Source organism: Grus americana, chromosome 4, assembly GCF_028858705.1.
Source record: "Grus americana isolate bGruAme1 chromosome 4, bGruAme1.mat, whole genome shotgun sequence".
Classification (NCBI taxonomy): Eukaryota; Metazoa; Chordata; class Aves; order Gruiformes; family Gruidae; genus Grus; species Grus americana.
Window position 1 is genome coordinate 25,571,295 of NC_072855.1, and position 12,496 is coordinate 25,583,790.

A 12,496-nucleotide genomic window follows, 5' to 3' on the forward strand; every position below is an offset into this window, starting at 1 on the left:
CATCTTAGAGCTCTTTTCCAACCTTAAGATTCTATGATTCTATGAAATTATATTCTGCATGTTCCATACTGTGAATTTAAAACTATTAAAAAATCTAGTAAATGTTCATCCCATAACGACAGACACATATGGAAACACAAGTTAGTCTGTTTTAAAACAATCTCCTATATTATGTTCATGAAATGCACAGAAATGTGAAATTATATGATCAGCCTCCTGTACCCAGCACAAGATGTTATTTATCCCTCACAGAACAGAAAATCTAAAACTCTCAGCAATTTGTATACATCTTCATAACAAAAAAAAAGTTCAGATAGTAAATGCTATCAAAACTCCAAAACAATTTTTTTGGGGGTCTTTTTTTCTGGGTTTGGGTTTTTTGGGGGGGTGGGGGTGTGTTTTTTTTAACACAGGTTTCATTAAAAGTTACTTTGCACCGTATATTATGTGCATGGCATGACACACACTGTATTATTACTATTATTATCAAATATATTTAGCTTTCCAGCAATAATTACTGTGAAAAAAACATTTTTAATTGCAGTTACTAAAAAAAAAAAACCACCAAACAAAACATAGCTTTCTTTCAGATGTACCATTTACCTAACCGACCTTGAATACTGATGCAAGAGATACAAAGGAGAATTCAGAAACAACTGCAAACACTACCTGAATCATAGATTATTCTTTTTTTCTTGTTCGTCCGCTTTTGTTTGGAATCATCTTCACTGGGTGAATTATTCACCTAAGAGTAACAGTCCATTAGTTCAACCAGTAAACAGGTCCTTCAAGCTTTTACTCAGTTAGACATTCAAACTTATGAGTGGCAAAAAAAGTCTGACAAATTATTTATTTCCCAGCATTACATTTACAAACAGTCTTGTGGTAACTCATGAGCAGGAGGGGGAAGATGCAGAACAGAGGAAATAAGGAAAAAACTGCAGCAATAAATTGAAATGTGCTCCAAGCAAACCATAGATGATTACGTTGACAGTAATATTCAAGTTTAATGCCAATTAAAGTAAATCAAGCAGATTTTCAAGCACTTCCAACTTCTAATCCAAAGAAGAAAGTGCATGGTCCCACCAGAAACAGAGATGGTACAGGCCAATAAGTTACTTGTACAGAACTCAGCTTTCAATTTTGGTTCCATTCTGGATATGGTTTTGCTGTAACCATCAGAATTTGACAAAACTTAAATACAGCCAACTGAAAAAGGAAAAAAGCACACACAACAGTTGAAGCTAGACTGATTTCCTATTCAGCGTCCTGGTTGCTTGCAGCTTTTCCTCTCGCCCATTAAGCAGTGTAAATACAGTAAGAGATTGCACCAATGGTCACAGTTGACAAACATGTTCTGTCTAGCAGCAGCTAGTATTAAACTGTCCCAAGGAATTTTTTTTTTTTAAGACATTGACAAATTTTAGATATTTAGAAAAATCACAAGCTGCACAGGTACGCAGTTTCCTATGCCTACCAAACTACTAACTATGCCTATTTTGTAGTCATGCACAGTTGTAAATGCTTCTAAAAATATAATTCTAGATAAACATAACTACACGTTTTATAACTTACATTCAATTCCAATCTGAAACCTGTTAAATCCTTGATATAATTGGAGAATTGCAAAGTACAACTAATAGATCTCATAAGACAATTGCTTTGTCTTTCAGTTCCCCTGAATGGTCCTTTATTTTCACACTGAAACAGTGAAATTATACAGCCAAAATATTTTTAAAAGTAACATCTACCTCTTGATTGTGATGCTTCACATTAAACATTCCATCCTATTAGAAATCCTTCCATTCTCTAAGTGATTTTAAAGTCCTCTTTAGCCACTCCTTTTTTTATACCATGATTAACATCAAAAACACTCTGAGACTAGAACACAATCTTATTTTAACCTGTCACTTTATAGAATTTGGTCTTTGCAACAGGTTTACATAAGTGACCCTGTCCAAGAAAGGCAGTGTCAATGTTTCCACCACAGGTGTTCCAAAAACACCTAGTTAAAAAACTGGCCAGAGGGCACCTACATCACAAGCTTTTAACTTACACTAGAGATGCAAACAATCCTACACAAGAGAAACTAAGCACTTCACAAATAAGAAAAGCAAAGCTAACCTTAGTCTCCTTTCCCTTTTTCTTCCCACTTGAAGGTCCTTCACCATTTTTAATTTTTTCACTCTTTTTCACAGTCTCACATTCCTGTCGCTTTCCAGAAGGTACAACACCAAAGAATTTCCGGATATCCTAGTAAAAGGGAAAACAGATTTATAAAGTTTTTAATACAGATAACTCTTAGAAGTTTCACACTACAAAACAGCAACACACTTAAATTACTTTGTCAACAGTTCTGTTATATTTGTCGATCTTGAAATTTTGCTTGCAACTAAGAAAAGAAAGATCAGCTAAACGTAGCTGTTCAGACACTACACCTCCTTTCTCTTGTCATCAAGCCACGGAAAAAAGTTTATTTTTTCCTTAGTTGGACATCTTCACCAATACACACTTCAAAACAAACTTCATTAGCAATGAAATACAGTGATTCAAGACAGATGTAAAACTAATTTTTTTTCCAATTAATCATCATAAATCTAGCCCAAAGTATTTCTATATTAAAAATTATCAACTTGGGTATGAAGTAGTGTCCAATGTAAAAAGATTAAAAAAGCACCAATAGCTAGAAAGCAGTCAAGTAGTAGGATATACTGCATCCTTCACCTTCTTATAAATTTAGGACAGTAACTCTCATCTTGCTAAAAAAAATTTAGCCAACAGGAAAAAGATTACAATTTAAAGAAAGAAAAAGAACTTAACATGAAGAGCTCCAAAAGGTCTGTTTTGTAACCTTATTCTACTCTCTGACCACAGTACAACCATAAAAAACATTCTGAATACATAAAATCATTAACTAAAGCTTCAATTTTTAAATTATACACACAAAACCAAATCTGACTTCTAAGGAAAAAACTAGTGATTTCAGTTTTATTAAAAAGAAATTGAGAAAACATATACCTGGCTGATATCACTGCCTCCAGGGGTAGCAGCCATTTTAGAGAAAGCATGTACCCCATATGGCCCAAATATAGAGCAGGTAAAGGGTGTGGCTCAGGACTACATTCTACCCAGCTGATAGCTATTCCCCATCATAGAGTTCACCTGGGTAGGTTTTGATTATTACAGGGAACTACATGTAGAGTAGTAAATTCTTAAGAAATTTCCCTAAGAGTCTGATTGACCAGAGGCGGTGTTTCAGGCTCCTTTTCTCTTACCAGGCAGTTCCCCGACAGTTTGGATTTGGATTATCAGAGCCTATTTGGCTTAAAATCAATGGAATATGTAACTGAAAGCATACATAAAATATGGGACACGTATAGATTTATTTAATATATTTAGCTTAAAACAATTTTATAGAAATGTTATTTCCTGTAAAAATTTAGACTCTTTATGTTTTACTCACATATTATAATACAAATTCAGAAAACAGACAATGGTAGAATGGGAAGCGTTCTTCCTCAATGAGACTTCACATATCTGTGGAATTTATGCCTTGAGGCATAAATTTTCAACACTCTTCTATTTTACATATACTCCTACAATATAAATGCCGTACTATATAAGGTCTGAAATTTTGACTGCCAATACCTATAGCTAACAGGTTTGAAGAAAACATCTGTTTAAAAAGTCCCAAAGCAAATTTGTGGACTCAATCACTCAATCATTACTACTGACTTTGTTTTAGGCTTAAGGTAACATAGGCAACAGAAAAACTGATTATAAGTCTGATTAGATCTTTTATGTAGTAAAATTTAAATACTTTAGATACTGCAAAATAAAGTTAAAGTTTTGTTTTCATTTTTTATAGTTACTTTTAGGCCTCAAATATTTGAAGAATAATTAATTTTAGATCAATATTAATGCTCTATTTATTCTAGTATTTCAACTAAAAACTGTTAAGTAGTAAGTTAACTGCTCCGCAAACATGATACACAATATTAGATTTTTTTTTTTAACGGACTTATACAACGAAATGCCATCGTATCCTGGCTTATGAAACACAGACTTAATAAAGAAAATATATGAAATTAACCTGTCTGCCCCAGCTTCTTCCACTATTTTAATATCACAGTTCCTGAACTGCTAACGCCCAAATCATAACACATAAATTATTATTTTCTGCCTCATCAATCCTCATATCAAATTAGCTCTTCATAAGTACCTTTAATTCACAAAATGAATGTCATAGCTATATACTCTGCTACGTTTAACATGCTATAAAGAGGACTGAAAACTGCACTGCAAACTTTTTAAAAATAGTATCTAATCAGGGTCAACTTTACAAGCTATTCTCCCCCAAATCACTTCATAAACACCTAAAATAAATGGGTGACAGTCAACTGCTACTATATTTTATAATGCAGGTAGTATTTTATTAGATTAACAGGTCAAATGAAAATAAACAATTTTTGGTTTTTTTATTCAAAGCAGCATCTTCTATCCATTTATTAAGAAAGCACCGTCCATACAAATACTATTATTTACTTGAAAATACTGTGGTGATACAGCAGCTACATTGCATCCCTATGTTAACACAACCCATCCTATTCTCTTGACGCAAACTGCACTTCAGTCCTCAAGAAATGGCAGCTTTTTCCTTTTCTTTGTTACATGCTTGTGTTAAGGAGTTTTTCAGAAAATACTGTGAATACTAAAGCACACAAGCCACCTAGAGGTTTCTGAATAAAAGTTTGTATTAGGGTAGTAAATTTTAATTTCCCATAGTGACCATCTACTTCTGAGTGACTAAACTACACAGCCCTAAGCTACAAAGGCAAATTGAAATCTGCGTACAATCTCCTTCAATCTTCAGAGTTAAAAATCTTCCAATCTTCTTCAGCTATCCTGCTCTTCAGAAGAAAAGGTAACCTTGTTAGCCACTGCTGCGCTACAACAGATGGTAAATTTAGAATTGCTTGGGAGAAAAGTATGCCACAGTGCAACAATAAAGTTGTCTTTCAGTGAAGCTTTTATCCAAAAATCATAAAAGACAGATTTTTCATGCCATTTATTAACAGATGCCAGATAAATCCTTAATTCATTGCATAACTAATTGCAGAAATCAAGCAATGTAAGTATCTATCAGACTGTCTCCCATCTGACAAGTCTGAAGACTATTTATAAAGTCTTTTATAAGTTTAGATCCCAGACAGGATTGCTTGCCTCCATTCTGGCTTTATCTATTATAACATACTCTGACTGACCATCTTATTGGTATATAATGCCATGCATATATATGAGTTCGCCAGGTAGAAAAACTGCCTATGTTTAGCTTTTATCTGTGCTCATTCAAATGAGGAAAGGCGTGTACCAATGTAAGTGGCAAGTTTCCTTCCAGGAATGTTCCCCCAAAAACCACAGGAGTCATCAGCCTTGTGTACCCTGGAGATACACTCACCAGCATGGCTGTCCCAGGTGGTCCCCTTGCCCAGAAAACTAAAGAGTTAACTTTGAGCAGTTCCACCTAAGAGGTGTAACTAAGTTAAGACTTTCTGGTCACTCTCGCTAAATTACAGGGGTAATTGATGCGTAGCACCTAAACAGCCTAAAAAGCTGTGTTCAGGTGCACCGGTTCCTGATAAGCTATCTTAGTAACTGTATGATCTCAGTAATGGCTGTGCCGTCTAGTTCTTGCCAGTTTTGACTTCAAATCCTCCATCTTATGCAATAATAGAAGACCACAGCAATTAATCACGTCAGGTTGCAAGTTTTCTCTTGAAAGATTTGTATCTGTGTTTTACTCAGGAGAATAACATGAATAGAAACTGAAACCAATTTGTTAGGTAGTACAAAGACTGGTTACTCAAGGAGTTTGTCAGGGTGACTTTTAAGACCTTACTAAAGGTGTTTTTTGAGATCCAGCTCAAAAAAGTCAGTTATAAAAGTCATAAACACTCCATACTGGTTTATTCCCTGCATTTCAAAGGCATCCTAAACCAAAGATCAACTACTCCAACACTTTAATGATAGAACCATCTCAACCTAACCATAATAGAAACAGTGCTTTTAGAAGACTAGCGTTCAGTAAGGCAGAATATTTTCCAAAATAGCATCATATAATTGTTTGCACCCCAAAATACAAGATAGAAAATTGAATTTCACCCACCTAGCTCAATGACTGCAATTGAAAGTAATGCATCTTTTTTCAGGTATTTAGAAGTGTGTCTATGGGGGCCTTGCATCAAAAGAGTAATTTATTTACATTCTGCCTATTTCAGTGCAAGTTTAGTGCAAACATCAGCTCTAACATCTGGTGTGTCCAGAAAAATTGCACTAGCTGAAATCAAATTTATTGTATCACTTCAGTAAAACCAGTAATACTTGCTTGGATAACTATACTTAATTAACGTTTATTAATAGTGGTAACTGCAGCACAGATACTATACAGTATTTTTCAAGCAGTATCACAGTTCAAAGTACACACCAGCTGATGCTACAGCTCCAACCATGTGAAAGCCTCTCTCAGCTAGAGGCAACTCAAGTAGCCCTTACTCAGAGTCAGTCATTCCCTCAGGTGTACCAGTATAGCTCTCTGCTTGGGAACTGGGTCAGGCCACTGATCTGGGTAAAAAAATAAATCCCTTCTGAGACATATCAGTTCATTGTGTAACTCTACACACATCAGTTCACCACAGCTGAGAAGATGCTGCAGAACCAACCCGATGGGGGCTACTTATGTTTGGCACTACATGAAAAAAAGTTATTTTGCACGGGTGTGATATTAAATTCCAATATGCTTGTGATGTCACTGCACACACAGAACAGGCTACGCAGTTACTAACATCACCGTATTTTTGTCTCTATCTCCACAGTTGCAGCAGTGATGGTTGTACAGCCTCTTCTCTTCAGCACTGGAAAGGGAATAGGCTGACGCAACTCACCCTCTCCTCAAAATGATGGTTGTCTTCCTCCCTTTCAGGAAAGTGCCAAGACATTGGGAGATGTGTGACATTCAGAAGACTATACAGAGGCAAAGCCTCTGTCCCAGGAAGGTGGGAAAGGAGGAAGCAAGTCTGCCAGTAAGACCAGTTTTCTAAAGAGGTGATGGCAGGGCAACAGGAGAGGCAGACTTGTCCTCGTACGTACATTTAAAGTCATCACTCACCCCTAACAAACAAATATCATTTAATAGTTTCAGGATTCTTAGTGCTGGCAAACCTGTCAGTACTGTGAAAGACTCAAATTGTATCACCCATCATTGATGAGCATCAGGTGTAAGATATAAACAAGGTTAAACTCTATAGGGAGTCCAAAACCAGAGTTGAATCTAACTGGCTTTGAACGGCATTTGTAGTTAAGCCAGTGAAACACGTGCACAGAAACTCCATCTGAGTAGAAGCATTTCTATCTGAGCCAGAGATGAAGCAGGGATACAATCTCATAATGGCTGTGTAAGTGAGCAGCACTTTGGAAAGCACACATGCACACACACGTATGTATTTATATTTACAAACTCTTTACATCCTACTGAGGGTTGCATCCTTCATTATTTAAAACAAGTATCTACTTTTAGATTTTAAGTTTTTCTTTCCACAATTGACTTTTCTGCAAATATTGCACCGTCCAATGCAGCAGCAATGCCTTCGCGTATGCTCTTACTGAAATTAAGGGGAGAGTTAAAACTTGGGCAGACTGCGTTTAAAGACAGATTTTAGCTCGTCCGCCTTTCCCCTCCGCGCCAAGCCCACGGTCCGCACCTAACTCACCACCCGGTTTCGGGGAGGGGGGGGAAGCGGTAGAGGCCCAGACGCTTCCCCCTCGGGGCAAGGGCACAATCGCGGCCGTTTCCTCGGCCAGGGGTTTATTTTCCTGACACGCGTGGGAAGCCGGGCCTTGGCCCCTCAGGGCGGGAGCGGCGGGAAGCGCGCGAGCACCGCTGGAGGGGAGGCGCGGCAGGACGGGCGGCCTCTGCTCCGCAGCCTCACAACCGCTCACGCCCAGACGGGTCTCTGCCGCTCCGCCACACCGCGGGACCTCCGCACCCAGGGCCGCCAGCTCGGCTCCGCTCGATTCGGCCCGGGACGGGCCCCAGCAGCCCCGCGGCTGCAGTCACGCGCCGGGGAAGACGCCCATCCGGCCCCGGCGCCGGCGGCACACTGCGCAACGATCCCTCCCCCCGCACCTGGGGGAGAACCGGGGGGGGAAAGGGGGGGGGAAGAAGGGGGAGGAGCGGCCCCATGGCCCCCCGGTGCGGCGTGCTCACCATGCTGCCAGCGGCGGTTTATCTCGCTAGCGGGACGTCTCTGGCTCCATGCCTCCCGCCCCCCCGCCTTCGCGCCAACTCCCGCAACCCGGCGCGCGGAGCTGCCGTCACAACCGCGACGGGCGGGGCGGCGGCACGGCACGGAACGGCACGGCGGGGAGGGGCGGCGGCGGCCCTTGTGCTTCCTACCCCCCCGACGGTTGGTGGTGGCGCAGGTCCTCGCCGCGGCCTGGTGCTGCTCCCGGGCCTCCGGCGGAGTCCCCTGCTCACCCGGTCTTGTCCCTTGTTTTTTCCCCTCTCCTGCTTTCTGTGCAGGCGTCAACGGGTTATCCCCCTATGGCAGGACGTGGCGGCGGTTTAACCGCTTTTAACCGCTCCGCCGAACCGCGGCAGGAAACCTGGGCAGCTACTGCGCGTCCTGGCCTGGTAGTAAAGGGAATGGGTATAGCAGCTCCCGTCAAAATGGTGGGCTTCTAGCTGCTGCAGCTTCGCGAGGAGTCCTCTCTGACAGAGAAAGAGAGCTGACAGTCTTAGATGTTTTAACAAAAAAGCGAACAGTGCCAGACCTTTGTGAGATTTATCGTTTTTTAATGCAGTGAGGCAAATGAAGCATCCTAAATATGCAGACCGCTAATAGCAGTACAGTCATCGTACAGGTCACAGCACATAAAATCAGTTCCCTGTAATAAAGGTGTGTTGTTCCCCTCTTTCCTGGTTATGCAGGAAGTGTCAGGCTTTGATTCCTCAATGGTATTTTATGCTTGGGAGAGCTCAGAGCCTACATCTGAGGAGTCTGAGAGAAACTGTGAAGTTAGGCTATGTCTTCACCCACTGACTTTCATTTCTAATCAATTTCTAATGAGATCTCGTATGTTTTCTTCCTCTTCTTGCTGAACACTGGGAGGGAATAAACCTGGGCAAACAAAAAAAAAAAACAAAAAACACAGTTCCCCTCTCAATAATTATTTGTCTGACGTTTAGATTCTGCCAACCTACTGAATCGCTAATTATTGCTAGTCTTGGAGAAGAATGGGGAGGTCAAACAGAATTTGTGACATTAAAAATATTGCCATTGATTTAGAAAACCACTCATAAAAAAAGCAAAGAGTACAAGCTCAATTTGTACTTGTCTCATAGTGCAATTTCCAGTGCTATCATTTGTGTACCTTCTGTATTCATTTTTCTGTTTTGGTTTTGGTTTTTGTTTTGGTTTTTTTTCAAGAACAAGACTGTCTACTTGGTGGCATGGTCAAACTCCAGCAAAGATAATTACATAGAGATAAAAGTCAAATCTTTTTGTCTGATCTGAAGAAATATGAATGTTTATATTATCATTCCTGTTTAATTCTTTGAATGGGACTTTAACTGTAAGACGCTGTTTATATAGAAATTGGTACTGTTCTTTTATGAATGCACATGGTCAGGTAGACTCATATTTTCAACATTAGCATAGCTTACAAATTCGGATTTCTGCATAAGAAACACATGACAGAGCAAGCAAGTAAACGCAGACCTACAGCACAAGCTGTGCTTTTCAGCCTGATTTGCAAGTTACTCCATATGAACTCAACTCTAATGGCTATGCAAACAAGACTGGTATCAATTTAGAAAAACATCTCCAGCGATATGTTTGTGTTTACATATTTAATTCTCGTTATGTAATTTTTAAAGCCATGCGTGTTCCTGATACCAGAACTAAAGAGCAGTTAAAATGGCTGACATTTGTAAGAGCCAGACAAACTGTTTAAATAATGCTAAAAGAATTATTGCAGGTGGTTATCTCTATTTGTAGTTGATAAAGCTACCTAGAATAACATCCAGCAGAGCAGTATCTGCTTGTGGGCTTGTGACATGTTCATGTTTCTTGGAAGGCAAGAGTTTAACCCTGTATGAAGAGACCAGACTGAATACCTGGAACGACTATAATTCACCCCTGGGTACGGTGGGGAGGCAGTACCTCTGTTTCTACATGCATGGCTATGGAACCACTAGAAGTGGGAAAAACCTTGCTCTGCCACAGGAAACAAAACTGAGTACTCATTGTATTATGATGGGCTCTGCAAGATAAAATGAAGGCAATATCCCTTTCGAGTCTATAATTGATGGCGGGTTATGTTTTAAAGGCATATTACCTAACTAAAAGTACAGCTTTTTAAAAAGTAGCTAACGTACACTCAATATCATCACTCTATTTACAACTAAGACAAATAATAAAAAAAAATTAGACTTTTCTACCTTTCTGAAAATCACAGGCTATTTGGCTTTTTATGATTTTTTTTTCCAAAATACATGAAAAAGAGATATTAACTCTTGAGCTTGGTTTTTTTCCCCCTATTGAACACAACCAGTCCTACTGTTGTTATTACTAACGAAGGCTTTGTCTTGCTTATTGAGAGAGGAGGTTGTTTATAAGAAAAATACGTTTTCTTATATTGAGAAATAAAAAATAGTCTGTGTTCTTTTTCTTAATATTTGCTTGTTTATTTTGTTTTCAAATTTTTGTATTTTGATATGCTGATACAATTTTGGAAATGAAATCAGCTTTTATTGCAACTTTTGAAGTGATGTTTTATTGACTGCTCTGCAAAATTTGTTTTTTTGAATTGTTTGAAACTTAATTGAAGTTCAAGGCAAGTACTTGTAACTTAACACTGAGATACTTTTGAAGTCCATAAGGCAGTGTTTCTCATGTGTTTTAGGGGGAAATACACTTGAATCATTTAAGAAATCTTTATAATGGAACAGAGATGTTCTGAGCTCCAGAAGGACCTCTGAGGTTAGGAATTGCCCTAAAGAAATACAGTGTGGTAATGCTGAGATGATTAGGAAAACAGAACAAAAATATGTTTCCTGAAATTGAAATTTCACATTAAATTCTGTATTTTTTCATAGCATTAATAGACATTAAAGTACTCATTTACTAGATGGTAGGCTCTATTTTGGAGGAATCCTGTAGAGAATATTTAGCGTGCTAGAGTCTCTAGTAAAGAAAATCAAATTTCTCTCACATTGTAGAAACAGGAATTAACATTTTGTTGCAGACCAAAAATTCCAAAAATTCTTTGTAAGTCTGTGGTCTAGTTTCTATTTACATTAGGCTTTCTATAGTATCCATCACAATTATGTGTCTTTAGAAAAGACTTGATCCCATCTCAAACAGTTTTTGCTGTATAAGGTAAAGGTATAAGGTAAAGATTAGTGTTTGATTTGCATCACACTGTTGAGGGCAATCACGTAAGTTGTGCTTTTTTGAGCACCTAGCACTAGTAGATCTGAGGAGCTGATGTTAATGTAACCATTACACTTTTTTGAAGTGAACTTTGTCTTTAGGTCTTTTCTCTCTCTTCATTTGCATATCTAGGAAGAACAAAGGTGTCTTGACTTGGATACTCAGCCTAACATTGCATACATTCAAAACTCTACTCCTTTCGACTAATGTGTTAGGCATTTCTGCAGATCAAATCCCAGGTTTTCAAGTCAGGCCCCTAAAACAAGGAGAATACATATTCAATGGTCAAGTGGAAAGTTGTTTTCATAATTTGAATCGCTTGCCTTGGCAGAGGCAAGGACAGAAAAGGAAATTTGATAGCTAAGAACTGAACTGAATAATCATTAGGCTTCCCAACTACTGTAAGAGTGATGGCTGATGCCCTGGAGACCTCAGCCTCTCCCAGCCTTGATTCATTCTGAAACCAGATTCATTAAGTGCATGTCCAGCGGCAGGAAACCCCACTGTGCAGCATCATACCGATGTCCACGTACAGCATCAGGGTCAGAGCCTGTACTGACTGGCACTCGAGCTAGTGGAATAATTAATTCCTTTCTCTTCCCCTCCCTTTGCACCCTCGCTTCTCAACAGCCCCTGATCACATCTCACTCTTCTATGCTAATTGTTTTCCAAATCAACAGTCACAGTGTTTCCTTTCCCCAGCTCTTGCTTCAGCTCATCAAAACCTCCTTCCAGATTCAAGTCACTATATGACTCTCATCAAGTAAATTGCTTCCTCTTTAATTTTATCAAGTTTTGTCTTTGTCCAGATCAAGCATCTGGGAACAGAAGTCTCTGCTGCACCTTTCATATCGCGTGAAGATGCAGCACGTAGTCTGCAATAAGATGCCAGTGGTACTAACTCTGCTGTAGTTGGTGAGAGAAGCCTGTTGTCTTCAGCTTGCCAATACATTGCCGTGGTCTTACAGAGCTGTCCTGGGTGTTTTGAACTCAGGCATCTGGTA

General features: G+C 39.1%; 1 protein-coding gene across 3 annotated transcripts in view; it reads right to left on the reverse strand.

Moving 5' to 3' along the window:
• Window positions 1-8,467, reverse strand: part of RFC1 (replication factor C subunit 1) — a 45,761-nt gene extending 37,294 nt beyond the window's left edge. Inside the window, exons 1-3 of one of the 3 annotated variants that reach the window (XM_054823274.1) lie at window positions 8,264-8,467; window positions 2,125-2,253; window positions 670-745 (exon numbers count right to left, since the gene is read on the reverse strand). In XM_054823274.1, the coding sequence (XP_054679249.1) occupies window positions 670-745; window positions 2,125-2,253; window positions 8,264-8,266 (208 nt within the window). In that variant the 5' untranslated portion in view covers window positions 8,267-8,467. The remainder of the gene's footprint in view (window positions 1-669; window positions 746-2,124; window positions 2,254-8,263) is intronic. The other 2 variants (XM_054823273.1, XM_054823276.1) reach the window with 2 other exon arrangements.
• Between the last annotated feature and the right edge of the window lie 4,029 nt (window positions 8,468-12,496).